The sequence below is a fragment of the Pongo pygmaeus genome, chromosome 8 (genome assembly GCF_028885625.2).
Source record: "Pongo pygmaeus isolate AG05252 chromosome 8, NHGRI_mPonPyg2-v2.0_pri, whole genome shotgun sequence".
Taxonomy (NCBI): Eukaryota; Metazoa; Chordata; class Mammalia; order Primates; family Hominidae; genus Pongo; species Pongo pygmaeus.
In genome coordinates, this window is record NC_072381.2 from 129,839,368 (window position 1) to 129,861,018 (window position 21,651).

The following is a 21,651-nucleotide window of genomic DNA, read 5'->3' on the forward strand; positions in this document are numbered from 1 at the left end:
CTTGAGTAATTGTACTCAGAAAAATCCACTTTTTTTTTTTTACTCTGTTGAGTAAGGTGTCCTGCAGACAGCTCAGAAAACTGTTCCCACACTGGCGCAAACCCTGGCCACCCTGGAGTTATTTCTGCCACTCCCTGGAGTTTGGGAAGCACAGTGAGGCTGTATTACAGGTTTTGAATTTCACTCTGAGTTGGTCTTCCTCTGCACAATAAACAAACCATATTAACACTTCCTACTTGGTAATTTTCTAGAGGAAGCTTGAGATAAATCCAGGGAGGTAGCCCAGTGCCCCACTGGCAGATTGTCAAAGGACAGTTTAAATTTTCTTCTAAACTTCCAAAGATTGATGCTAGAAGGAACTTTGGAAACCTTCAAGGCACGTAAGTTAAAGCATCTAGCTCTTTCCTTTTCTTTTCTTTTTTTTTCATCACTCTGTAGAACTACTTTCCTCTTTGACATTTTCTCCCCCAGGCAACTCCTTCTTTCTGTTTGTTTTTTGTTTGTTTGTTTGTTTGTTTTTGTTTTTGAGACGGAGTTTCGCACCGCACCCTTGGCCTCCCAGGTTCAAGCGATTCTCCTGCCTCAGCTTCCTGAGTAGCTGGGATTACTGGCATGCACCACCATGCCCAGCTAATTTTCTATTTTTGGTAGAGATGGGGTTTCTGCATGTTGATCAGGCTGGTCTCGAACTCCCGATCTCAGGTGATCCTCTCGCCTCAGCCTCCCAAAGTGCTGGGATTACAGGCGTAAGCCACGCGCCTGGCCTTTCTGTTTTATAAAGAGTTAATTTGTTTCCTTTCTTTACAAATCAAGGCAAATTAAAAAGTACACTGAGAATTCTCTTTCCTGCTTCAACCCCACTCAGCCCATAGTGGGCAATGCTTTACACTGCTTCCTCGTTTATCCTTTCAATGGTTCTTCGTGCAAATAGAAGCAAATACAAATACATGTCATTGTTCTCTCCACTGTAACACGTATGTGCTTTTTGTACTTTACCTTTTAAAAAAAAAAATGAGAGTGTGTTCCTTTTTTCTTTTATTCTATTGCCCAGGCTGCAGTGCAGTGTCGTGATCTGGGCTCACTGCAACCTCCGTCTCCTGAGCTCAAGCAGTCTCCTGCCTCAGCCCCCCAAGTAGCTGGGGCTACAGGCACGAGCCACCATGCGTGGCTAATTTTTTGTATTTGTAGTAGAGATGGGGTTTTGCCATGTTGCCCAGGCTGGTCTCGAACTCCTTGGCCTCCCAAAATGCTGGACTTACAGGCATGAGCCACCACACCTGGCCTGGGACTTTACCCTTTAATACGCATGAACTTCTGTCTGTGTCAGTATGGAGAGCTCTCCTTCATTCTTTTTTACAGCTACATTAACAGCCCTGTGTTGCCGAACACTTGGATTATTTCCAGTCTTTTGCTATGATAAACAGTGCCACAAAGGACACTTTGTCTCTGACATTTCATGCAGGTATATTTGTATGATAAAGCCCTACAAGTGGGATTGCTGGGTCAAAGGACTTGCCTACATGTCCAACAATAAGGTTAAGACTCTAAACCCAGGGCTTGGATGAGAGGAAGCATGCTGCCCAATGTGTGGTCTATGGGCTGGTGCCAGTCTCTCAAGGAGATACTGCAGAAATTGACAGTAGTCAGAGAATTTAGAGCAACTTTACCTTGTTGCAATACCAAAGTGCATTATCATTTTTCTAAGTAGTTCATTTTTATTGATTTTAGCAATCTGTGACCACAGGAAAGAAAGAAAAAATTACTTTTTTTTTTTGAAATGGGGTCTTGATCTGTTGCCCAGGATGAGTACAGTGACATAATCATCGCTCATTGCAGCCTCAATCTCCCAGGCGCAAGCGATCCTCCCACTTTAGAGTAGCTGGGACTTCAGGTATGTACCATCATGCCCAGCTAATTTTTTTTTATTTTTTTATTTTTTTATTTTTATTATTTTTTTATTTTTTGTAGAGATGGCCTCTCCCTATGTTGCCCAGGCTGATCTACAACTCCTGGACCAAGCAATACTCCCACTTCGGCCTCCCCAAAGTGCTGAGATTATAGGCATGAGCCACCGAGCCCAGCCAAAAAATACTTCTCATGGCTATGCAAAACATGTTTGAAATTACAAATAAAAATCACACCGGGTGCAGTATCTCAAGCTTGTAATCCCAGCACTTTTGGAGGCTGAGGCAGGCAGATCACTCGAGGTCAAGGGTTCGAGACCAGCCCGGCCAAGATGGTGAAACTCCATCTCTACTAAAAGTACAAAAATTAGCCAGGCGTGGTGGCGGGCGCCTATAATCCCAGCTACTTGGGAGGCTGAGGCACATGAACCATATGAACCTGGGAAGCAGAGGCTGCAGTAAGCAGAGATTGCACCACTGCACTCCAGCCTAGAGACTCCCTCTCAAAAAATAAATAAAACAAAATAAAATAAAATAACAAATAAAAATGAATGTTTCCAAAGCTACAAACAACTTCTTTATTATTATTGTTATTTTAAAATTTTATGTTGCCCAGGCTGGACTCGAACTCCTAGGCTCAAGCAATCTTCCCACCTCAGTCTCCCAAGCAGCTGGGACTACAGGCGTGCACCATCACATCCAGCAAAGCTTTTTATTAATGTGAGATATTCCTTTCAAATCATTTCACATCCAGAAAGGCTTGTTATTCACACCTCCAAAAAAGTTGTAGAAAAATAGAACTATGCCTAAACATCCAAAAATAAAATATAATTAAGCTAACGAAAAAGGAAAAACCTATTTCAGTCATTTAACAGCAATGTTTTCAACATCAACATATTGGGGTGTGAGAGATACAAGATTCGCCAAACGTGGATGAGCTGTTAGAGAGAGAGGGAGTGAGAAAGGGAAAGAGCGCCTCTCCCAGATGAAATAAATGGCAATGGCACAATACAAAATGTCATAGGTGCTAAAGAACGTGGTGACATCTCACCTGCAAAAGGCCGGGAATCCCCAGGCAGAAAAGCAAAGCATCAGGAATCAGTCTGTCTGCTGGGATCCAGTCGCCAAAAAATGGGGAGCAGGGATAAGATAAAATATGAATGAGCAGAAAGAAAAGTTTAGAAAATCTATTTATGTTTTATAATCTTGTCCCTTTTTTAATTTTAATTATTAGTTTTTTGAGATAGATTCTCGCTGTGTCACCCAGGCTGGAGTGCAGTGGGGCAATCTCTGCTCCCACTGCAACCTCCACCTCCTGGGTTCAAGAGATTCTCCTGCCTCAGCCTCCCAAGTAGCTGGGACTACAGGCATGCACCACCACACCCGGCTAATTTTTGTAGTTTCAGTAGAGACGGGGTTTGACCATGTTGGCCAGGCTGGTTTCAAACACCTGACCTCAAGTGGTCCACCCATCTTGGCCTCCCAAAGTGCAGGGATTACAGGCATGAGCCACCACACGCAGCCAATCTTATCATTTTAAATGTACATTTTACTTTGCAATGTAGATCATCTGCTAGCATCGTAGCATATGTAAACATATACACATAGCTTAGATAAACACATATATTGGGGATGGTGCAGGATTACTGTTTTCTTATTCTGAATGGTATGAGATCAAAAAGCTGATATGGGCCAGGCGCGGTGGCTCACACGTGTAATCCCAGCACTTTGGGATGCCGAGGTGGGTAGATCACCTGAGGTCAGGAGTTCCAAGACCAGCCTGGCCAACATGGTGAAGCCCTGCCTCTACTAAAAATACAAAAATCAGCCAGGTGTGGTGGTGCACACCTGCAGTTCCAGCTACTCGGGAGACTGAGGCAGAAGAATCACTTGAACCCAGGAGGTGGAGGTTGCAGTGAGCCGAGACTGTGCCACTCTAGCCTGAGTGACAGAGTGAGATGTCATTTCAAAAAAAAAAAAAAGGCCGGGAGGTGGCTCACGCCTGTAATCCCAGCACTTTGGGAGGCCGCGGCAGGTGGATCACAAGGTCAAGAGATCAAGACCATCCTGGCCAACATGGTGAAACCCCGTCTCTACTGAAAATACAAAAATTAGCCGGGCGTGGTGGCATGCACCTGTAGTCCCAGCTACTCAGGAGGCTGAGGCAAAGCAATTGCTTGAATCCGGGAGGCAGAGGTTGCAGTGAGCCGAGATCGTGCCACTGCACTCCAGCCTGCCAATAGAGAGAGACTCTGTCTCAAAAAAAGAAAAGAATAAAAAAAAAGCTGATATGGACTCAACCTAAGTACCCCTCAATGGATGAATAGATGAGGAAAATGTGGTACATATATACATGATAGGATTCTCTTCAGCCATAAAAAGAAATGAAATTCTGTCCTTTGTAGCAACATGGTTTTGGAATTGGAGGTCATTATGTTAAATGAAATAAGCCAGACACAGAAAGACAAATATCGCCTATTTTCACTCATATGCAGGAGTTTAAAAAGCTGATCTCACAGAGGTAGACAGTCAAATGGTAGTTACAAGATGCTGGGAAGGGTGGGGAGGGGTGAAGAGAGGTTTGGTGAATGGGTACAAAAATACAGTTAGGGGCTGAGCACAGTGGCTCACTCCTGTAATTCCAGCAATTTGGGAGGCCAAGGTGAGAGGATGGCTTCAGCCCAGGGGTTCAAGACCAGCCTGGGCAACATGGTGAAACCCCGTCTCTAAAAAAAAAAAATACAAAAAATTAGCTGGGCATAGTGGTGTGTGCCTGTAGTCCCAGCTACTCAGGAGGCTGAGGTGGGAGGATCGCTTGAGCCTGGGAGGTCGAGGCTGCGGCGAGCTGTGATTGTGATGATGCCACTGCATTCCAGCCTGGGTAACAGAGGGAGACCCTGTCTTAAACAAAAACAAAAACAAAAAACACACCAAAAGACCCCACATAAATACAGTTAGACAGAAGGAATAAGTTTTAGTATTTGATAGCACAGTACGGTGACTATAGTTGACAATAATCTATTGTATAGTGCAAAATAGCTAGAAGAAAAGATGTGAAATGTTTCCAGTACAAAGAAATAATAAATGTTTGAGGTGCTGGATATCCTAAATACCCTGATTTGATCATTACATGTCGTATGCATGTATCAAAACATCACATGTACCATGTAAATATGTACAATTATTATGCATCAATTTAGAACAATTATTTTAAGCTGAAAGGCCACTGGATCAGATACATGGCAGGAATGGGGGGCAGGGATCAGGCTTTCTTACTCACCATTGCACCCCCAGGTCCTAGCACAGTGCCAAGAGGGGTTATGTGGCTGTTTACAGCCTTGAAAATAAGTACCCGCATCAAGAGCCAGCATGTTTCTGCAGGTGTGGTTGCTAAATATTTCAGTTTCTAAAGACAAGGATAAGGCAAAACATCCCATATCTGTCCTGCCAGGGAGTTATTCAAACATAGTATTTTCTTTTTTTTTTTTTTTTTTTTTTTTTGAGATAGAGTCTCGCTCATGTTGGCCAGGCTGGAGTGCAGCAGCACGATCTTGGCTCACTGCAACCCCTCCGCCTCCCGGGTTCAAGTGATTCTCCTGCCTCAGGCTCCTGAGTAGCTGGGATTATAGGCGCCCACCACTGCGCCCAGCTAATTTTTGTAATTTTAGTAGAGATGGGGTTTCACCATCTTGGCCAGGCTGGTCTCGAACTCCTGACCTCGTGATCCACCCACCTCGATCTCCCGAAGTGCTGGGATTACAAGCATGAGCCACCACGCCCGGCCAAGTATTTTCATCTTTTAGAGTTGAAAGAGAAATTCGAGGCCAGGTGCGGTGGCTCATGCCTGTAATCCCAGCACTTTGGAAGGCCAAGGTGGGTGGATCACCGCAGGTTATGAGTTCGAGACCAGCCTGGCCAACACAGCAAAAACCCATCTCTACTAAAAATACAAAAATTAGCTGGACATGGTGGTGTGCGCTGTAGTCCCAGCTACTCGGGAGGCTGAGGCAAGAGAATCGCTTGAACCTGGGAGGTGGAGGTTGCAGTGAGCTGAGATTGAGACACTGCACTCCAGCCTGGGTAACAGAGCGAGACCCTGTCTCAAAAAAATAAATAAATAAAAGACCGGGCACAGTGGCTCATGCCTGTAATCCCAGCACTTTGGGAGGCTGAGGCGGGTGGATCACCTGAGGTCAGGAGTTCAAGACCAGCCTGGCCAACATGGTGAAATCCCATTTCTACTAAAAATACAAAAATTAGACGGGTGTGATGGTGCGTGCCTGTAATCCCAGCTACTTCGGAGGCTGAGGCAGGAGAATCACTTGAACCCAGGAGGCAGAGGTTGCAGTGAGCCGAGATTGTGCCACTGCACTCCAGCCTGGGTGACAAAGTAAGACTTCATCTCAAAAAAAAAAAAAAGAAAAGAAAGAAAGAAAGAGAAATTCGAAATCAGCTGTGGATCCTTTTACATGGGTTTGTTCTCCATAAGCACATGGAATCTTGCCACTTGGAAGACAGAGATATAGAGACTGCCAAAACACAGTTAAGGTGGTTATAATTCAGCTTATTTTAGAAAACCATGATGGAAGCTCATGGCTTTATAAGTGAAAAGAACCAGTTATGGTTCAACTAAAAAAAAAAAAAAAGCGAGTAACTCTGGTACTTTGAACTTGCCTTGGTAATATCATTGACTTATTTGTGAGTAATGTTTTGCCACACTTTGGGAGGTATAAATGTCTGGGAGGACTTTTCTTTTTAAAAAATTTACATTTTTTATTCTTTATAGAGATGGGGTTTCACCATGTTGCCCAGGCTGGTCTCGAACTCCTGGTCTCAAGCGATGCCCCACCCCCCCAACTCCCAGTCTCGGCCTCCTAAAATGCTGGACTTACAGGCATGAGCCACCAAGCTGGGCCCCTGGAAAAACTTTTCCAAAATACACACCAGATCTGTACAGAACAAGCATGGCAAAGGAGGAATTAGTAGCACAGGGTTCTTTCTTTCCAGCCTGAATCCCAAATGACATCAGTGCAAAGGGCAGGGTTTCTTTGTACAGAAACAGCTGACAAGAAAGCCATGGAATTTGCTGGACTGCACTGTACCAACCACCACCTGTCTGTGACCTCCATCCACCTGAGCTCCCCTCGCCAATGCCAAGCCAGGGTCCTCTGCTGTACTCCCAGAGCCCAGGGTAGCACCTGGCACACAGTTGGTACCCAATAAATGTGCAAAAGAAGAGAAGAGGGAAACTTTAGGTCATATATTTATTCTGATTTCCTTTTTTTTTAAATCACATGTACCATGTAGATTTGTACAATTATTATACATCAATTTAGAACAATTGTTTTAAGCTGAAAGGCCACTGGATTAGATACATGGCAGGAATGGAGAGCAGGGATCAGGCTTTCTTGCTCACCATTGCACCCCCAGGGCCTAGCACAGTGCCTGACACAGCAAACCAAGAGGGGTTATGTGACTGTTTACTTAATTTTTTTTTTGAGATGGAGTCTTGCTCTGTTGCCCAGGCTGGAGTGCAATGGTGCAATCTTGGCTAACTGCAACCTTCGCCTCCTGGGTTCAAGCGATTCTCTCACCTCAGCCTCCTGAGTAGCTGGGATTACCGGTGTCACTACATCCAGCTAATTTTTGTATTTTCAGTAGAGACAGGGTTTCACCATGTTGGCCATGCTGGTCTTGAACTCCTGACCTCAAGTGATCCGCCAGCCTCAGCCTCCCAAAGTGCTAGGATTACAGGCATGAGTCACTGTACCCGGCCCATATATTTATTTTAATATACAAAAGAAATGGAGGGAGGATATAAATGTTTTGAATGAAGAACTCTTAAAACTCAACAAGATAAACAACCCAATTAAAAAATGAGCAAAGGACTTGATGGACACTTCTCCAAAGATGACATACAAATGGCCAGCAAGCACTTGAAAAGATTCTCGATGTTATTAGTCATTAGGGAAATGCAAATCAAAACCGCAAGGAATTACCACTTCCTATCTACTAGGATGGGCTTTTTTCTTTTTTTAACTTTTTGAAACAAGGTATCACTCTGTCACCCAGGCTGGAATGCAGTGGCATGATCACGGCTCAAACTGCAGCCTCAACCTCCCAGGCTCAAGTGATTCTCTTACCTCAGCCTCTTGCATAACTGGGACTATAGGCGCATACCACCACACTTGGCTAATGTTTGCATATTTTTTGGTAGAGACGAGATTTCGCCATGTTGCCCAGGCTTGTCTTGAACACCTAGGCTCCCAAAGTGCTGGTATTACAAGCGTGAGTCACCCTGCCTAGCCTAATTTTCTTTTTAAAATTTTTGAGAGACAGGGTCTCACTTTGTTGCCCAGGCTGAACTCCTGGCCTCTAGCAATCTCCCTTCCCTCCTTCCCTCCTTCCTTTCTTCCTTCATCTCATTCTGTCACCCAGGCTGGAGTGCAGTAGTGCAATCTTGGCTCACTGCAACCTCCACCTCCCAGGCTCAAGCAATTCTGCTGCCTCAGTCTCCCGAGTAGTTGGGACTACAGGTGTGTGCCACCATGCCCAGCTAATTTTTTTGTATTTTTAGTAGAGACAGGGTTTCACCATATTTCGCAGGCTGGTCTCAAACTCCTGAGCTCAAGCAATCCACCTGCCTCGGTCTCCCACAGTGCTGGGATTACAGGTGTGAACCACCACACCCAGCCTCTTTTTTTTTTTTTTTTTTTGAGACAGAGTCTCACTCTGTCACCCAGGCTGAAGTGCAGTGGCACCATTTCAGCTCACTGCAACTTCTGCCTCCCATGTTCAAGAGATTCTCCTGCCTCAGCCTCCAAGTAGATGAGATTATAGGTGCCTGACACCATGCCCAGCTAATTTTTGTATTTTTAGTAGAGATGGGGTTTCACCATATTGGCCAGGCTTGTCTCGAACTCCTGACCTCAAGTGATCCACCCACCTCGGCCTTCCACAGTGCTGGGATTACAGGCGTGAGCCACAGCACTTTGTTTCTTTTTAAAATCTTTATTTTTTTATTTCAGTAGCTTTCGGGGTACAAATGGTTTTTGGTTTCATGGATGAATTGTGTAGTGGTGAAGTCTGAGATTTTAGTGCACCTGTCACTTGAGTAGTGTATATTGTACCCAATGTTTTTTTTAATCCCTCATCCTTCACTCACCCTCCCCGATCCTGAGACTCCAATGTTCATTATATCACTCTCTATGGCTTTCTGTTGGTTTGAATTTTTTTTTTTTTTTTTTTCCAGATGAGGTTTTATTCTTGTTGCCCAGGCTGGATTGCAACGGTGTGATCTCGGCTCACCGCAACCTCTGCCTCCTGGGTTCAAGCGATTCTCCTGCCTCAGCCTCCCGAGTAGCTGGGATTACAGGCATGCACCACCACGCCCGGCTAATTTAGTATTTTTAGTAGAGGCAGGGTTTCTCCATGTTGGTCAGGCTGGTCTTGAACTTCCGACCTCAAGTCATCCCCCTGTCTTGGCCTCCCAAAGTGCTGGGATTACAAGCATGAACCATGGTTTTAATTTTAAAAAAAGGAAAAGAAAAAAGAAAATCAAGCCGAGCACGGTGGCTCATGCCTGTAATCCCGGCACTTTGGGAGGCCAAGGCAGGTGGATCACGAGGTCAGGAGTTAGAGACCAGCCTAGCCAACATGATGAAACTCCATCTCTACTAAAAATACAAAATTAGCCGAGCATGATGGCGCATGCCTGTAATACCAGCTACCCGGGAGGCTGAGGCAAGAGAATCGCTTGAACCCGGGAGGCAGGGGTTGCAGTGAGCCAAGATCGTGCCACTGCACTCCAGCCTGGGCAACAAAAGCGAAACTCCATCTCAAAAAATAAAAATAAAAAAAAAGAAAGAAGAAAATCACAAGCATTCACCAAGATATGGAGAAAATTGCAACTCTCGCACATTGCTGGTGGAAAGGTAAAATGGTACAACCACTGTGGAAGACAGTTTGGCTGTTCCTCAACAAGCTAAACATAGAATTACCATGTGATCCAACACTTCCAGTCCTAGGTGTATGCCCCAAATAATTGAAGACAGGTATTCAAATAAAAACCTGTATAGAAATATCCATAGCAACACTATTCTCAACAGCTAAAACGTGGAAACAATACAAATGTCCATCAACCGATGAACGGAGAAACAAAATGTGGTCTGTCCATATGATGAAGTATCACTCAGTCATAAAAAGAAATGACACCTGATAGGTGCTACAACACGAATGAACCTTGAAAACATTATGTTCAGTAAAAGAAGCCAGATACAGAAAGACATGTATTCTATAATTCCATTCCCACGAAATATCCAAAATAAACAATCTATAGAAATCAAGGGCAGGGCCATGCGCAGTGGCTCACGCCTGTAATCCCAGCACTTTGGGAGGCCGAGGCAGGCGGATCACAAGCTCAGGAGATCAAGACCATCCTGGCCAACATGGTGAAACCCCGTCTCTACTAAAAATACAAAAAAATTAGCAGGGCATGGTGGCACGTGCCTGTAATTTCAGCTACTCAGGAGGCTGAGGAAGGAGAATGGCTTGAAACCAGGAGGCAGAGGTTGCAGTGAGCCGAGATCACGCCACTGCACTCCAGCCTGGCCACAAAGCGAGACTCCATCTCAAAAAATAAATAAATTAATTAATTAATTAATTAAAAAGTCAGGAGTGGAAGCACATGCCTGTAGACCCAGCTACTTGGTAGGCTGAGGTGGAAGAAACACCTGAGCCCAGGAGGCTGAGGCTGCAGTGAGCCATGATAGGGCCTCTACACTCACCCTGGGAGACACAGTCTCAAAAATAAATAAATAGATAAATAATTTAAAGTAAAAACAAAAATATTCTTAAGTAAATAGTTGATGATTGTTTTATGATTGGTGGCCCCATTCATATAACTTAAGTTACTCTGGAGTCGGCCAGGCATGTTGGCTCACACCTGTAATCCCAGCACTTAGGGAGGCTGAGGTGGTGGATCACCTGAAGTCAGGAGATTGAGACCATCCTTGCCAACATGGTGAAACCCCGTCTCTACTAAAATACAAAAAATTAGCCAGGCATAGTGGCATGCGCCTATAGTCCCAGCTCATCGGAGGCTGAGGCAGCGGAATTACTTGAACCCAGGAGGCGGAGGTTGCAGTGAGCCGAGATCATGCCACTGCACTCCAGCCTGGCAACATGAGACTCCATCTCAAAAAAAAAAAAAAAAAAAATTACCCTGGAGTCATCAGGCCCAGATTTCAGGCTCTTCTCTTTTATTTATTTATTTATTTTTCTTTTGAGATAGGGTCTCACTCTGTTGCCCAGGCTGGAGTGCAGTGGTGCAATCATGGCTAACTACAGCCTCCACCTCCCCAGGCTCAGGTGATCTTTCCACCTCAGCCTGGCACAGGCCACCACGGCCAGCTAATTTTTTGTAGCTCTTCATAGACACAGGGTGTTGTCATGTTGCCCAGGATGGTCTCAAACTTCTGGGCTCAAGTGATCCACCCATCTTGGCCTCCTAAAATGCTAGGATTACAGGCTTGAGTCACTGCACCTGGCCATCTCTTCTCTTTTTCTTACCACGTGTGTGACCTTAGACAAGTCACTGAATCTCACTAAGTCTCAGTGTCTTTGGGAGTAATGCAGGTGACCTGGGGAAACTAACTTCCTCTCTAAGGATCAGTTTACTTAACCAACAAATGTGGGTCTTAGCCAAAGGACAAAAGATTTGACCAGGCACTTCACCAAAATACATATCCAAATGGCCAACAGGCAGACACAGTCAACACCATGACTCATGAGGAAATGAAAACTAAAACCACAGCGTGGCCAGGTGTGGTGGCCCATGCCTGTAATCCCAGCACTTTGGGAGGCTGAGGCGGGTGGATCACGATGTCAGGAGATCGAAACCAACCTGGCCAACATGGTAAAACCCTGTCTCTACTAATAATACAAAAAAAAAAAAAAGAATTAGCTGGGCGCGGGGTCACATGCCTGTATTCCCAGCTACTCGGGAGGCTGAGGCAGGAGAATCGCTTGAACCCAGGAGGCAGAGGTTGCAGTGAGCTGAGATTGCGCCACTACACTCCAGCCTGGGTGACAGAGCAAGACTTCATCTCAAAAAAAAAAAAAAAAAAAAAACAAAACTGCTTGGCAATATGTACTATGGCTACACATCTGCATAACCAGTAGTCCCACTTTCAGATTTTTTTTTTTTTTTTTTTTTTTGAGACGGAGTCTCGCTCTTGTCCCCAGGCTGGAGTGCAGTGGAATGATCTTGGCTCACTACAATGTCTGCCTCCAGGGTTCAAGCGATTCTCTTGCCTCAGCCTCCTGAGTAGCTGGGATTACAGGTGCCTGCCACCACACCCAGCTAATTTTTGTATTCTTAGTAGAGACTGGGTTTTACCATGTTGGCCAGGCTTGAACTCTTAACCTCAGGTGATCCGCCCGCCTCGGCCTCCCAAGGTGCTGGGATTATAGGCGTGAGCCACCACGCCCCGCCTAGATATTTTACCAAAGTTTATTTACCAAAAGACATGCTCAAGAATGTTTAGTCATAGTAGCCCCAAAATGGAAAGAACTCAGTTACCTATCAAAAGACAAACAAGTTGTGGCATTCATAGTACCGTAAAATACCAACAGTAATAGGAATGAAAAATCTACAACTATGCAAAACAATATGGATGAAACTCATAGTGTTCAGCAAAATAAGCCAGACACGAGAGATCACACCGTATGATTCTGTTTGTATAATCACAGGAAAAAAGGAGACACAACTTCTCTCTGCTGTTTGAAGTTAGAGTCATGGTTGCTCTTGGGGAGGGTAATTATTAGTAGGGACACCGGGGTGCTGGCCAAGTTCTGTTTTTTGTTTTTCATTTTTGTTTTTGTTTTTGAGACAGGGTCTCCCTCTGTTGCCCAGGCTATAGTGCGGCTCCCTACAGCCTCGACCTCCTGGGCTCAAGCAATCCTCCTACCTCAGCTCCCCAAGTAGCTGGGACTATAGGCACCACCACGTGAACCACCATGCCTGACTAATTTTTATATTTTTAGTAGAGATGGGGTTTTGCCATGTTGCCAGGCTGGTCTCAAACTCCTGAGTTCAAGTGATCTGCCCGCCTCATCCCAAAGTGATGAGATGACAGGCATAAGCCACCGCATCTGGCCTTTCTCCATTTTTCTTTCCCTGAATCTGTGTCTGCCCAATTCCCCTAAGAGTCAGGTGTTTCAACTGACCACGTGATGGAATTACACTTCCAAATGTATCAAAGACTTCATTTACTTTACCAAAGACTTCATTTACTTTACCAATAAATATGGGAATTAGCTAGTGGGAGAGGCGCTTCATCAAAATAGATCACCCAAATGGCTAACAGGTATATAAAATTGTAGTATCTTAACCAAAAAGAGTATTCCAAACAGCATTTATTGAAAAAATTTTTGTGTTACCCTACTCATAATTCTAAAATCTAGTTAAATCAGTTCTTAGGAGTTATTTCTGAGGCAGACATGGTTGCTCATGCCTATAATCTCAGCACACTGGGAAGCTGAGGTGGGAGGATTGCTTGAGCCTGGGAATTTGAGAACAGACTGGGCAACATAGTGAGGCCCCATCTTAAAAAACGACAATTAGCCAGGCACGGTGGCTCACAGCTATAATCCCAGCACTTTGGGAGGCCGAGGCTGGTGGATCACCCGAGGTCAGGAGTTCGAGACCAGCCTGGCCAACATGATAAAACCCTGTTTCTACTAAAAATACAAAAAATTAGCTGGGCGTGGTGGTGGGCATCTGTAATCCCAGCTACTCGGGAGGCTGAGGCAGGAGAATCGCTTGAACCCAGGAGGTGAACATTGCAGCGAGCAGAGATTGCACCATTGCAATCCAGCCTAGGCAATAAGAACGAAACTCCATCTCGAAAAAACAAAAAAAATGAGCCCGTTATAGTGGCGCACATCTGTAGTCCCAGCTACTTGGGAGGCTGAGGTGGGAGGATCGCTTGAGCTCAGGATGTTAAGGCTGCAGTGAGCCATGATTGTGACACTGTACCCCAGCCTGGGTGACAGAGCGAGACCTTGTCTCTAAAAGTAAAAGAAATAATTCATGAGTAATTGGATATTTATAGAGTTTTACACTCTGTACTCACAAGGTACTTAATACAAAGGGAAAGAAGACCAAGACGACCAAGAGAGGCTGAGGAACTGTCCTGGGCTAAAGAAGCCTAAATAGGACTGCAATGCAACACATCAGAGGTTTTCCTTTTGTTGTAAAGGAGAACAAATGAAATCTGGATTAGGTCTCTAGATTAAGTAATGGTGCCATACCAGTGTGGAGTTCTTGATTTTTATAATTACTCTGTGGTTATAAAAGAGAAAGTCATTGTGCTTTAGGAAAAACACACTAAATATTTATGGGTAAAGAGACATCATGTCTGCAACTTCCTCTCAAACAGTTCAGAAAACAATGTACAATATGCGGGCGTGGGAGGGGAGAAGGGAGTGAACATACTAAGACCAAAGCAGTAAAATGTTAGCACTTGGAAAATCTAGGTGAAAAGTAAAAGGAAATTTTATTTATTTATTTATTTGTTTATTTTTGAGATGGAGTCTCACTCTGTTGCCCAGGCTGGAGTCCAGTGGCACGATCTCGGCTCACTGCAACCTCTGCCTCCTGGGTTCTAGCAATTCTCCTGCCTCAGCCTCCCAAGTAGCTAGGACTACAGGTGCACACCACCATGCTGGGCTAATTTTTGTATTTTTTAGTAGAGATGGGGTTTCACCATATTGGCCAGGCTGGTCTCAAACTCCTGACCTCATGATCCACCCGCCTCGGCCTCCCAGAGACCTAGGATTACAGGCGTGAGCCACCACGCCTGGCCAATAAAAGGAAATTTTTAGTACTATTGTTACAACTTTTCTTTTCTTTTTCTTTTTTTTTTTTTTTTTAGGCAGAGTCTTGCCCTGTCGCCCAGGCTGGAGTGCAATGGCACAATCTCGGCTCAATGCAACCTCCACCTCCCAGGTTCAAGCGATTCTCCTGCCCCAGCCTCCAGAGTAGCTGGGATTACAGGCGCGTGCCTCCACGCCCAGCAAATTTTTGCATTTTTAGTAGAAACGGGGTTTCACCATGTTGGTCAGGCTGGTCTCAAACTTCTGACCTCATGATCTGCCCACCTCGGCCTCCCAAAGTGCTGGGATTACAGGCATGACAACTTTTCTTGAGTCTAAAATAATGCCAAAATAAAAGTTAAAAGAAAAAAAATGACATACCTATGACAGTACTTTCCTGATTTTTCTTGCATTCCCTGTTGGTGAGATCCATATGACTCAATGGTTCATCTTGTAGCCCTCATAGCACCTGACACAGCAACACTAGCCACTCAGTAAATAAATTAACTGCATCTGCAAAACACACATTACATGTATCCAGAAAAATGTATATTGAGAAAATATAAAAGCAACTAATTTTCATAAAAGGTTTCAAGCACAAAAGGGAGGAGACAGATTAAAACATACCTTTTCCTCTCTCCAGGGGCTACAGGTAAAGGATGGTAATTGTTTGCACCACACTTAGATTCCCTTTCAAAAGTGTAATCAGACCAGGCGCAGCACAGTGGCTCACGCCTGTAATCCCAACACTTTGGAAGGTCTGGTGGATCACTTGAGGTCGGGAGTTCAAGACTAGCCTGGCCATGCTGGGCATGGTGGCGCATGCCTGTAGTCCCAGCTACTCAGGAGGCTGAGGCAGAAGAATTGTTTGAACCTGGGAGGTGGAGGTTGCAGTGAACTGAGATCACGCCACTGTACTCCAGCCTGGGTGAGAGTGAGACTGTGTCCTTCAATTACGAAAACCACAGATCTGTCCAAAGAAAGGAGAATGCTTTAAGAGTGAGAATCTTGGCTTATGCCTGTAATCCCAGTACTTGGGAGGCTGAGGCTACTGGATTGCTTGAGCTCAGGGGTTTGAAACCAGCTTGGGCAACATAGTGAGATCTCATAGCTACAAAAAAAGAGAAAAAAAAAATTAAAAAATTTAAAAATTAGCCAGGTGTGGTGGCAGGACCTTGTAGTGCCAGCTACTTTGGAGGCTGAAGTGGGAGAATTGCTTGAAGTTAAGCCCAGCCTAGGCAACCAGACCCTGTCTCTACAAAAAAAAAAAAAAAAAAAAAAAAATTAGCCAAGCATGGTAGCATGTGCCTGTGGTCCCAGCTACTCAGAAGGCTGAAGTGGGAGGCTCATTTGAGCCTGGGAGGTTGAGGCTTCAGTGAGCCTTGATTGTGCCACTGTACTCCAGCCTGAGTGACAGAGCAAGACCCTGTCTCAAAGAAAAAAAAGTTATTACTATAAAGATAAGCATACTAAATTGATTTCTGCCCATAAATTGGATTGTGTTTCTCTCAATGTAAGAAACACTCTCCAGTCACTCCTATGAATGCAGTTCCTTGGCTATGTGGTTTCAAACAGGGATCTAAAATGGTAATATTTAACATCAGAAATCTATGACCAGCAGATGGCCGAAGTCTGAAAAGTTACCTACCAGGCTGTTTTGGGGTATTAAGAACTTTTAAGGTTAAGGCTAAGAGTTAATGTCCTAGAAATCTAATAGGTTGGTGTTGATACAATTAGCAGCCACTAATTCAAATTCTGTGAAGATGCTTTGCTTCTGCTAAGAAAATGGCCTGAAATGTGTGTCTGTATATAGTGCGTGCAAATGTAGCCACTCTGGGTATATCTAGCATGGGTCTGAAATGGCTGAAGAAAGGAGTGTTAGTGTAGAAATATTCCCTATTTAGGGATTATGGGGAGAAGGAGAGATACATATATACTTTATAATACCTTCTGATAATTACAAACTTATTTTAAAGCTTTGCTAATAGAGAACAAGGAATAATGAAACAAGAAATAAAAATGAATTTACTACAAAAAGAATTTATTAGACAAACACACCAATAGATTGAGTCTAAGGATTTGGTTGGAAAGCCACCGGGTCTTTTAAAACAGCAGAAGTCCAAAGTCACACGCTTCAAGCATTACTCTGCAACGATCTGTGGAAACCGGAAGGGTCAGGAATTAAAGCACCGTGCTAGGCCACGAACAGATCAGCCTCCCACCTCTCTCCCTATTCCCTCTCTTCTACTGAAGTCCGTGATTCTGGCACCTGAGAAGACTGGAATGAAATGTTTCCCACTTATTACAGAATTCAGCTTCTTTGTTACAGAGGAATTGTCACATTTGAATTGTCTGTTTAATATGGGATATTGCTTTTGAGAAACCAACAAATAGTTATTAAAGGAGTGTTTACCAAAGTGTAAGGTGAATATTATCCAGTATAGTAACTGCATTTTTAATCTCATCTGGCACCAACTGTCTTTTAGAAAGTTACAATGTGTTGTTTGGGGGACATTCTTCTTTAGAAAGAAAAGAGTCTGATTAGTGGATATTAAGTAATTAAATAATACATACTATCAAATCTTATGAGAGTCACATGAACCATTAAGTCTTCACTTAATTTAGGAGAAATGGGGAATATTTTCTATCATTCCTGATAACAGAACTAGATATTTCAAGATCATAGTAATGGAATGTAATCCATAATACCAAACAGTGTGCTTTACTTTGAAGCCATTGACCATTAAATTTGATTGTTAGTAGCATAGGCTACCAAAAAATAGCAAAGAATATGGTATCCACATAGATCTCAGCTGGCCTCAAGTAATCAAAAGCGAGAATGAAACATACATGACCTCTGGGTTTCTGAGATGTGGGCTACAAGATTATATTAGGTAGAAAACTAAAGGAAATGTATTCCAAGCAAAAGTGGCAAGGGAATTTCACAGAACTAATTTTTTAAGGGAGATAATAAAAGCAGCAGTTAAAATGCATGTCCATGTATCAGATTCCTGGAGGTGAATCCATTAGGAACATGACAGCTCTTCACACCCAAGTACTGCTTTCATGGGCCCTTACAATCTCTGCTTGTTCACCACCATAGACAGTCTGTCTGTAACAAGAATTGTTTTCAAGTCAGAATCCTAGACGAAGATCTAAAAATGTTGAGTTTGTGCTTTTAAAAAACAGTCCAGTCCAACTGTCCACATGTAGTGTGTGCTGATGGAGCTAGTTCTTCCCCAACCTGGCTCACTACTGGGAGCCCAGGAATCCCTGGGACAGGCAGATAAGCCAGGACTGAAGTTTTAAAGTATCAACTACTGCAAATCAAAGTAGGCAGCCTCATGCATAGACTTCATGATATTAGTTGAGCCATCGCTGCCTTCATTATCATTTTTATGCCTTTGGGGTCACTGTGTGGTTTGGTCCAAGCTGTTCTCAAAACTTGCAGTGGAACAGACCTGTGTCTACTTTAGCAGGTGAGTCTAGCTACAAATCAGTCACCTTTCCTACCACAAACTTCTGGCCTGCTCCGAAAACCAAGGTACCCCCTCTCTCAGGAATAACCTGAGGAGGTTATTTGGAACAAGTATTGCGTTCCAGTCCGAATCTTAAGTAAAGATCTAGAAATGTGGAGTTTTATACATTTTAAAAATAGTCCATTTCAGAGCGGCAGTGTGTGCTCCAGGACCAAGCTCTCCCCAGCCTCGTTCAGGATTTGGAAGAAATCTCTGGGTTTGGTCTGAACCATCGAGCATGAGGAGGGGAAGCTATCAATTGTGAACAGAGACTGTTTCTCACCCTCTGATGAGCCAACACCTTTAAAGGTTCCATCCTAGCCGCCAGCAGCTGGCAGCCAGGGCGTCTCTGTTCCTCGTATTTCTCTCATGGCATCTTGGTTAGCTCCGCGCCGAACACCCAGACCCTCAAAAACTAGCCCCTGAACTGAATTAAACCTGACCCAAAGTGAACAGCAAGGTCCAGAAACGGCAAGGCTTGAGTCAGCCTCCGTCCCCGGACACTTTGAAGGACCGCAGATCCCTGACCCCTTGGTGGCCCGCGAGGATCGCGGGTGCGCGCGGTGGGCAGGGATGCGGCGTCTCCGGCCGCTGGAAGGGAAGGGGCGCGCTGACACCGCGCACCTGCACCCCCGGTGGAGGAGCCGAGGGCACACGACGATGCCAATCCCTCGTGAATCCCGCGAAGGAGGGGCCGGGGGGCTCCGGATTCATAGACGCGGGGCGTAGAAGGGGGTCAGGTAGGAAGGCCCAAGGAACGGTGCGAAAGGGCTCCCGGGGGCGGCAGCCGTCAGCGGGAAGGAGGCGGCGGACGGGAAGAGGACGTTGGCCGCGGAGTAGGAGGGGAAAGTCTGGAAGTGCAGAGCTCCGGTGCCGGGAGGGCCAGGACTGGCCCCCGAGCCGCCGCCGCCGCCGCCCCCCGCCGCCCCCGGCTGGGGCGCGCCACCCCCCACCTGCGCCGCGCCGTCGGCACCCGGGTTCTGCTTCTTCCACTTGGTCCTGCGATTCTGGAACCAGATTTTGACCTGCGTCTCGGTGAGGCTGAGCGACAGCGCGAGGTTCAGGCGCTCGCACACGGACAGGTAGCGCGTGGCCCGGAACTTGTTCTCCAAGGCCACCAGCTGCTCGTAGGTGAAGGCGGTGCGCGCGCGCCGCGGCTTGGCGCAGTTGGGCTCCACGCGCCGGCGCCTGGGCCGCGGGGAGCCGGGGGAGCCCGGGGGGGACCCCACAGGGCCGCCTCCGCCGTCCTCGCAGGGCTCCCCAGACGCCAGTGCCCCGGCCGGGGCGTCAGGTGAGCGCGCTGGCCCCGGCAGCAAGCGCGCAGCCCGCTCCCGCAGCCGCGGCCTCCTCGGATCCTCCGCATCCTCCTCCTCTTCCGCCTCGGAACCCTCCAAGGGGGACGCCTGCCCGGCGCCTGGGCCCGCAGCATCTAGGGGAGAAGGGGTCGGTGAACAGAAGCCTCTCCAGGTCCCCAAACCTCCTCCTCGTCCTTCCTAGAGCAAGCAGCTCTCCCCCCAACCCAACTCCGGGTGCTGCTCCTGTCCCCACATCGCGCTTCCCTCAGGCCGGACGGCACATCCTCGCCAGCGGGTTTAGGGGAATGGTGTCCTCTTGCCCTTTACAATCTGCCATCAAGTAGACGTCCAAGAAATGTATGCTAAATGAATGAATGACACCCCGCATTAAGAAAAAATAGTGACCTTATTGGGTAACCATATTGGGGAGTAGGATCATTGTATTAAGACATCTAGATGTCAAACGCTTTTAGGGCTGTGCCTTCCCCAGACCCTAGAAACCTATTTTGGTCTAGGACTCCCAGCAATTAAAAAAGAAGTTATTAAGCTCTCTGCCCCACCCCACCCCCGCCCCCGCTTTAAAGTGAAATTCCCTTTCCCATCTTCTCTCTCCCGCCGTGTTAATAGAGTTTCAGATTTGTGCGGGGCCGGATCGATAGATGTCATCTATTAAAGGTAAGTTTTAATCGAACAATATTAGGATCAGACAGGGAAAGGGGGTTTGAAGTCGGTACTTGCAAGCTGCGGGCAGGAGATATGCAGGCGCCAGTAATAGAATATCGATCACGAGGGTGGGGGAAGGGAGTGCGGCCCCTCGGAGAGAAGATCCGAACAATTACCAGGCCGCCGGCCCGGGCCCAAGTGCGGCCGCCAGAGGCGCCCCGGGCCCCAGGCAATCGCCGCCAAACTTGGGGAGGGGAGCAGGGGGCTGCGCGGCACCCAGCCTCCCCCGGGGACCTGAGCCTCTGACCCTCCAGGGAGCCGCCTTTCCCTGTCTGATCCCAGCAGGACTCCTGCTGTCTTCCGTCCTTCCAGCCACAAACTTTCCTGACCCCTTCATCAGGTGTCCGCCAGCGCTGGGAGTAATTCAGAAAGGGTTTCGAGGAGAAAGTACCAAAAGCTTCCCAACACTCCATCCGAGCCCCGCCCCCAGCCCAGTCGCAGTCAACAGTTGAGTCTGGGGAGCTTGAGCGCCTGGGGCAGCCCAGCCCCGCAGGCGTCTCCGGGTGGCACCTGACCTCGCTACTCACGAAGACCCCCGGCGCAAGCCTTAGCCTCAGCTCCCCCATCCATAAAATAGAGGTGATGTTAATGATGCTGTCCATCTCAGATTCCGAAGTTTTCATCACCTTTATCCCAGCCCTTAGCCCAGGTCCTAGCACGTGGCAAGCGCATTAAATGCCCGATAAATGAGTAAGCCTGGCAAGACAGGCGCCAGGTAAGTTTCCACCTCGAGCATCAGAACTGTGGTGCGAGTGAGCTTGGCGAGTGAGCAGGGATGCGGCAAATCCCTGCCCTGTAATGCGGTGAGCCTCCTCTCTGCCTCTATCCAATTCAGAGGCGGGGGCTACACTTCGCACCCGGTCCCGTGCGCCTTCTCTCTGAGGAAGACGCTGTTAAGGGCCACTCACCGGGCCCGGCTGTTCCCCCATATACTCCGCAGTGTTGGGGCTGAGGCCTCCTGGGGCCGGGGCCGCCTTGCATCTTACCAGGGGTCTCCAGCTGTAGGACAGGGTCCCTGGAGCTGGCATCTTTCCCCGCTTCGACCTCCGCCAAACTTTTCCTGGCTTCCCGGGGAGCCGGGCGCACGGCCGGGAGCGCTGCGCGGGTGAATTTCTGTGGGTCCAGGATGTCCAGGATAGAGAAAGAAATCTTGTGGTGGGAGGGAGCCGCCTTGGCCCCGCCGTCCTGCCATGCCAGCATGCCCGTCGCCCGCGGGCCGGCGGTCAGCGGCGCGGGGTTGGGGATGGCGCCGCTCGGGCTTGCCTTCGGCTGTGGCTTGGCCGCAGCTCTCCAGCCGGGAGCCGGGTCCGCGCGGCCAAGTGAAGCTGGGGA

The 21,651-nt window shown here is 46.8% G+C and overlaps 1 protein-coding gene across 1 annotated transcript; it reads right to left on the reverse strand.

The window, feature by feature from the left end:
* Nucleotides 1-16,844: 16,844 nt before the first annotated feature.
* On the reverse strand, nt 16,845-21,604 carry NKX1-2 (NK1 homeobox 2). Its single transcript, XM_054436110.2, has 2 exons — nt 21,306-21,604; nt 16,845-19,730 (listed from the first exon to the last, which is right to left on the reverse strand). The coding sequence occupies exons 1-2, from the start codon at nt 21,517-21,519 to the stop codon at nt 19,012-19,014; spliced, it is 933 nt and encodes a 310-aa protein (XP_054292085.1). The 5' UTR covers nt 21,520-21,604; the 3' UTR covers nt 16,845-19,011.
* Nucleotides 21,605-21,651: the final 47 nt, after the last annotated feature.

Coding starts and splice junctions, on each gene's coding strand:
- NKX1-2 (XM_054436110.2), bottom strand. CDS start 21,519: ATGCTGGCATGGCAGGACGGCGGGGCCAAGGCGGCTCCCTCCCACCAC. Junction 19,731..21,305: donor CCTACAGCTGGAGACCCCTG/GTAAGATGCAAG, acceptor CTTCTCCCCTAG/ATGCTGCGGGCCCAGGCGCC.